Source organism: Populus euphratica, unplaced genomic scaffold (assembly GCF_000495115.2).
Source record: "Populus euphratica unplaced genomic scaffold, PopEup_1.0 scaffold3385.1, whole genome shotgun sequence".
Lineage (NCBI taxonomy): Eukaryota > Viridiplantae > Streptophyta > Magnoliopsida > Malpighiales > Salicaceae > Populus > Populus euphratica.
In genome coordinates this window covers 5947-12828 of record NW_011503145.1, presented here as the reverse complement: position 1 = coordinate 12828, position 6882 = coordinate 5947, and the positions used below count along the sequence as shown (strand labels likewise).

The 6882-nt window shown below is 28.9% G+C and overlaps 1 protein-coding gene across 5 annotated transcripts; it reads right to left on the bottom strand.

The window, feature by feature from the left end:
* Nucleotides 1-677: 677 nt before the first annotated feature.
* On the bottom strand, nt 678-6272 carry LOC105119665 (calcium-binding and coiled-coil domain-containing protein 2-like). Of its 5 annotated transcripts, none has more exons than XM_011017827.1 (6): nt 5654-6272; nt 5134-5334; nt 4829-5031; nt 4506-4724; nt 2706-2938; nt 678-1045 (listed from the first exon to the last, which is right to left on the bottom strand). In XM_011017827.1, exons 2-5 carry the CDS (start codon nt 5228-5230, stop codon nt 2735-2737), a joined length of 723 nt encoding a protein of 240 aa, XP_011016129.1. In that variant the 5' UTR covers nt 5231-5334; nt 5654-6272; the 3' UTR covers nt 678-1045; nt 2706-2734. The 5 variants fall into 5 exon arrangements, with proteins under 5 accessions (XP_011016129.1, XP_011016130.1, XP_011016131.1 ...); XM_011017828.1 differs by having other exon boundaries at nt 678-1037; XM_011017829.1 differs by having other exon boundaries at nt 678-1001.
* Between the last annotated feature and the right edge of the window lie 610 nt (nt 6273-6882).

Genomic DNA, 6882 nt, shown 5'->3' with positions numbered 1-6882 from the left:
CGAAAAAGTCTATTTTAAAAAAATAATAATAATTTAAAGTACTCAAATAAAAATAAATAAATTTAAGAGCTATATAAGTTCATTTTGACTCAAAGTTTAGGATGATTTTTTATGAGATAGATAAATATCCAACCCTCTTGTTCTCAAATAAATGTTGTATGTTTTTTTCAAAATATATAATTTTATAGTGTTTTTTCAAACTATCATATATTAATTTTTTTTATGATTGACAATTAAAGCAACAAGAATTAACTCTAGTAATTATGTATCAATTTTGGTTAAAAAAATCAGTATAAAAAAATATTGAATGGAAGATGTTATGCATACCAAGACATAATTATTTTTGCCTCATTCTTCTTTGTTTTTTCAACATTTTTACCTTTATTTTTCTTCAATCGTTTTAGAATCTAGGTTTAAGTTTTTTATAGAGAGATTTTTCAGTTTGTTTTTCTGATTTCGTTGACCTTATTAATAGAGCAATTAATGAAGGTGATGCTGATATTATTAGAGGTTGAATATATTCAATTTTTTTCATCAAGTGATATATAATAAAATTTTAAGATTCAATAATATAATTATTAACACTAATGTGTTTTACATGTGTTTTTATATTCTAAGTGTTTAATAATACCAATAAATATATTAAAGATTTTATTTAAGATATGATATGCACACACATGTTTAAGATCTTAATGAATTAAGAAAAGATACTTCTTTTATGTTCATACAAAACTATCCAGTTAAACTACACTTTATTTTTTACATTTAACTTTAATAGGGCCTTCTCTCTCCTCGATCAGCTACCAAAGTCTAAACATAAAAGAATCAACTTCAAGATGCAAGCATCTAATCCCTAAATTCCATAACAATCTCTATTACAAAACCTGTTACAAAACACCCCACGGAATTTGATGGGTAGCTGCCATTCATGTGAAATGGCAACCCACGTGCACCAGCCAAGCTTGAATGGCAGCACTGTCCCTTGACAAAGTAATAAGTAGCTGCAAGAGATATGCATCATCCATTGTTAACAAGGGCTGCAAGTTTGGCAGAAAGTTTAGCACAAGTTAGGTGTTCAGAATTGTTGACAAAAAGATGGAGTTGGTGGCTATTAAAGCCCATAAATAGAACCAAGAAAGGAGAACAAATTTAGAGAAGAAAAGAGTGCAAATTTAGAGAGAGGGGGGGCAATGATAGTGGCTGCAATTGCGCGAACATGTACAAGAGAGAAAAATATGAGACAAATAAGTTGAGAGTAAGGATAGAGTAGATCGTGTTCCTCCTCATCCATTGTTGCAGGATTTGTATTTTTTTCATAACTAATAATATTGGCTTCTCCATGGGAAATTTTAGGTTGAAAAAACTATGTTGCCTTTATATGAATAATTATGGTTATTTCTAATTGAGAGACAAATTAGACATCTCACAGAATTTGATAAATATATATTGTCAAGAAAAAAATAAACAAAAACAATGAACATGAAAAGATGAGAGAGATGAACCAAAAGAAGAAAAAGAGGGAGAAGGAAAAGAATAAAAAGAGAAAAGATGGATCATGGATGATGAAAGAATTGGGGTTTTAAGGTAAAATCATAATTTAATATACATGACTCTTGTTATTGTTAATATCTTTTTGAGTTTATTAAGATTGATAAACATTTGATGTATATATTGTTAAGTTTGATTAATGGATTATAAAGCATTTGAAGATGATAAATAATTGATTGAGAGGAAAGATGATTGTTATTAAGGATGTGAGAGTGGTTTATCTTTGTAGTTAATTTTGTATAGGTTTTGTTGAGTATTTTTTATGATTAAATTGATTGATTGATATGGTAGATTCTATGATATTTTAAGACGAATTAAAGGTGTTTAATGGTATGAAATATTAGGTTAATAATTAGGTATAAAAGTAAGAAGTTTTTAGTTTAAGTGTTTGATGAAGAATTCTTTATTAATCCCAAAACTTTATTAAATTAATATATGCATTTTTTTTTTACCAAAATCTAGATCTAGAAAAAAACTTATTCTATCTACTTTCCAACACCATAAAAAAGAAACATATGAATTGAAGTAAAAACAAGCAATAATTGTTTCACAAAACAATTATGACAAGGCATGACATCATTATTTTTAGATTGAAAAATAAATTATTTTTTCATAAATAAAAAAATCAAATGAAATATGAGTAGCACTAATTACATGTAAAGCAGAAAAAATAAAATTATGGTCGATCGATATTTTCAAAATCATCATAATAGTTTTCAAGATGATTTAATTTTTAAACATTCAAATCTATTTAAAATTTAAAAATATATAAATAATACAATCATTTTTTATATACTTTTATACATTTTATATTTTACAATTCGCTATAATAATAATCTTTTTAGTGCTAATTTTCCTATACTTTCGAAATAATCTTTTATAATATATAAAAAAATTAACTCCTACCTTACACATCATAATATTTTTTTTTATTATTATTATTATCAAGTCAAAGTATCTGTAATATTTCATATGAGTGTATTGTTTGCGCTTGATAGACCAAAGCATATTGATTCACTTCTTGAATAAAAAACTTAACAAAGTAAAACTCAAGAAATAACAACAAGATACAGATTAAATTGTATTTGATAATTTAAGGATGAGAATGTATAAAAAAAAGCAGTTAATTATATGTATAATTAAGGTAGAAATGTTACCTTAGAATGCTTGTTTTGGTATGAGGTCATTATTCTTGTTTAATCTGTTCGCGTAAGGCATCGATAATCACTTGGAGAGCTTTCTTCTCTTGTTCTAATTTTGTGTAGTTTTCTTGAAGTTGAATGACGTCGTTTAAATAGTCATTGTCATCAATCTTCTTGATCAATAGACTTTTTTGAAATCTTAGCCGTTTATTTTCGCACTGAAGATCCATATTATTTTTCCTACTAGCCTGCAATCACAAGAAAGAAATGATAAGGTTATATATATGCACAAATCTTAAGTTAGGCAACTTATAATAAATAAATTATTTCATGATAACAACTAATTTACCAAGTTTATTTTTTAAAGAATGATAAGAACAATAAGATTTTAATAAAGAATGACACTAATTAAGAAACCCTTAAGCTGATTACAAATTTACTAATTTCAAGCTAGGTTATGCTTGAGATATAACTACGTAGCAAACGAAAACGCTAAGTTTTATCGAACGATATTTGTAATTCTACATCATTTTATCTATTTATTTTTATTTTGCTAATAACACCCATTGAAATCCATTGGACGTATACGTAGATAACCCTTAATTTTTAATTAATTTTGAGTCGTATAAAAAAATTCAATTTAAAATGTTAAATTATCAAATGACACTCCAAATATAATTTATATCACATTTACTAATAACCAAACTATGTGCATAATTGCATTATACTATATATCTTTAATTAATGTGAGGTTCTCAATTTACACATCAAAATTAAATCTTCCTATATATCACTCATGATTTCCATCCTGATGTTAAATTATCAAATGACACTCCAAATATAATTTATATCACATTTACTAATAACCAAACTATGTGCATAATTGCATTATACTATATATCTTTAATTAATGTGAGGTTCTCAATTTACACATCAAAATTAAATCTTCCTATATATCACTCATGATTTCCATCCTGATGTTAAATTATCAAATGACACTCCAAATATAATTTATATCACATTTACTAATAACCAAACTATGTGCATAATTGCATTATACTATATATCTTTAATTAATGTGAGGTTCTCAATTTACACATCAAAATTAAATCTTCCTATATATCACTCATGATTTCCATCCTGATGTTAAATTATCAAATGACACTCCAAATATAATTTATATCACATTTACTAATAACCAAACTATGTGCATAATTGCATTATACTATATATCTTTAATTAATGTGAGGTTCTCAATTTGCACATCAAAATTAAATCTCCCTGTCTATCACTCATGATTTCCATCCACATTGATCATTGATGTATTACTTCTTTTATGATTTAATCTTTTTCAATCTGAATGCGGCTTCACCAAACCTGAGGCACACAATATTTGCTAATTTTGTTGTGGTGAGAAGAGAAAAACGGCTATAATTATAATGATTCCATGCAATGGATAAAAAAGAAAAGGGTTAATTAATTTCAATATAATTTCTTTTTCATAAAGTTTCAATTGTGTAAATGTTTCTTCTAAAGTTCTAATCACTTATCAATTCTTCCATTCATGTCATCCAAAGTAGGAAAAAGGTGTTTTTTTCTCAGTTCAAGTGAAATATTGGCACCATTAATCCCTCAGAAGAGAAACTGGATCCCTTTCAAAACTCTTGGAGTAGATTGAAAGAAGAGCGAGCAGACAGAGGCCCAACCGTACGTTAAGACCACATATGTCAGATAATTCGACCTAAGTATTTTTTTCATATATGATGCAGTGGCTGGCAAAGTAGAACGCAGAAGGACGTATGAAGAAACACGTACCACTTGGCTTGAGAGCACTTCCACGACAGCATTTTGTATCCGAAGCTGGTCCTTCAAATGGGAAAGGTCATTCTTTACTGCTTTCATTTCTTCTTTCTGGGTTTGCACCATCTCCGGCTGCTTAACTCCTTCCCTTTTCAACTGTTCATTCTCGCTCTTTAATTTATTATTTTCTTCGGTGAGCAAAACCAAGTCCTGCTCAGTTTTTATTTTCTTTTCCTGCATGATCTCTCAAAGCATGAGAGTTTAAGGATGTGATTTAAATAAAAATATAATAAGACACGAAGGATAAATATATGGCAAGTAAGCAATGAGTTAATTACCCTGCATCGCAGCCGATATGCCCTGTCAATCTCCCTTTTCTTTTGACGATCCAAAGCAATTTCAGGAGCTTTTCTTTTCAGATTAGCATGAGCTGTGTTAGGAGACTCTCCAAGTAAAGGTGACGGGTACTGCTCGATTGGCACATGGTTCGCTCCATAGGCGCTGTTGGCGGTTTCATTTAGTGCAGATGTCGTGGCTCCACCTGCATTTAAAATAAATTTAGAAGATCAAAACCCTTCACAAAGACCTTTTTCTTTAATAAGTAACAAATTAAGGGAAAAATAAACATGGGCAATTAGAAAACCTGCTCTGTTATGGCCACATCGTATTCCGAAAGACATATTTAGGGTTTGTTGGTGAAACAAAATGGTGCCATTAATACAATACATGTCCTCAAGCATACACCACCCACATATATTCCACAATCTTTCTTGCTAACAAAGAAGTTGCCGTATTTCATCCACAACAGCAACTAAGAAGATTGAAGTTAAAACATCACATTCATCTGACAAAAAAATAAAATAAAAAATGAACCTATAGGAATTCGGAATCTTGATGGCTAGTTTTTCTCCTCAATCATAACATGCACCAATAATTCAAGGGGGAAAAGCCCTCTAATATGGCCAGATCTGACTAGATCCAATTACTAAAGCTGATTTATTAATCCTTTCCAGAAACAATATGATTATGTAGTCGGACGCAAACTAGGTTGGCTAACTGGTTACTGTAAAATAATTAAAGAACAGGGAAGAGGGAGTATTATTACAGATCATGCTTTCTTTTTCTCTAATTACTCGATCGATGTAGTGCTTGGATCAACTTACTTCTATTAGGTTGATGCATCGTATCTAACGGCTCTCTTAAATACACAATATCGAGTGGATCCATTAGCTGCTACCTGTACAAAACGAAAGCAAACAGAACTAGAGAAGACCAACTCCAAAATAGGATAACAATGGAAAAAAAGACAAGAGAGAAAATACTCATAAAGCTCGATTTTAACGAAGTTCGTTCATAATTGTCAATTGAGTTCGAGAGATGATGTTTAGATATACAAGCTGATAAGTGAAAGCATGGCATTTTAGTGAAATTGTGCGAAAACGCGCGATATCTACGTGCACCGTGAAGGTATCCCGTCATGGCTATAGACTTTCGTGCAATACGTCACTCAGGGACCCATTGGTCATCACTTTTTGATTTTCGTGTGTTCATTTTTTTGTCCTCGTCTTCAAATGGCGCCGTGGTGCTTTTAGGACTCATTGAATTCAGGAATGATCAACTGGACGTAAGCAAGGCCAACAAGGACATCGACTTAAAACAGAAAACAGGGAGAACAGAGAAAAGGCTTAAAAGGTCAACGTAGCACTAACAATACTTTAAAACCACATGTTTTTTTTTTATGTTTTTTTAATTCCTCACATGTTTTTTTCTTCCACAAAATTATCTTTCCTATTTTTTATTTTTATATTAATTGTAAATTTAGTTTTATTTTTTTTCTTTAAAACATTATCGATTACTATAATATTTCTCCACGTAGTTTTAAATTTGCTATAATATTTTTTTAAATGTTTTTTTAAAATTATTTTTGTTGAATTTATTTTTTTAATATTGAAATGGTTAAGAATTTAGCTTTGAAGTTTTTTCTTTAAATATTTTGGATTGCTACAGTGTTTTTCTATATGATTTTTATGTTTTTTTATAACTTTTTTTTTAAATTATCTTTGTCGATTTTATTTTTTAAATAGTGAGTTAATTGAGAATTACAATTATATTTTTTTCTCATAAAATATTGTGGATTGCTCTAGTGTTTCTCTACATGGTTTTTTTCTTATGATTTTTCAAAAAAATTATCTTTTTTAATTTTATTTTTTTTAATATTGAGTTGATTGAGAATTACAATTACAAGTTATTACAAATAAGACAAAATCATGTGGGGAAGCACTGTAGCTTATATCACAAAACACAATGAATTAATACATTATTTCCAACATGGTTTTTTCTTCTTTTTTTGTGTTATTTTTTTCTAAAATTATCGCTGGTGATCTGATTTTTT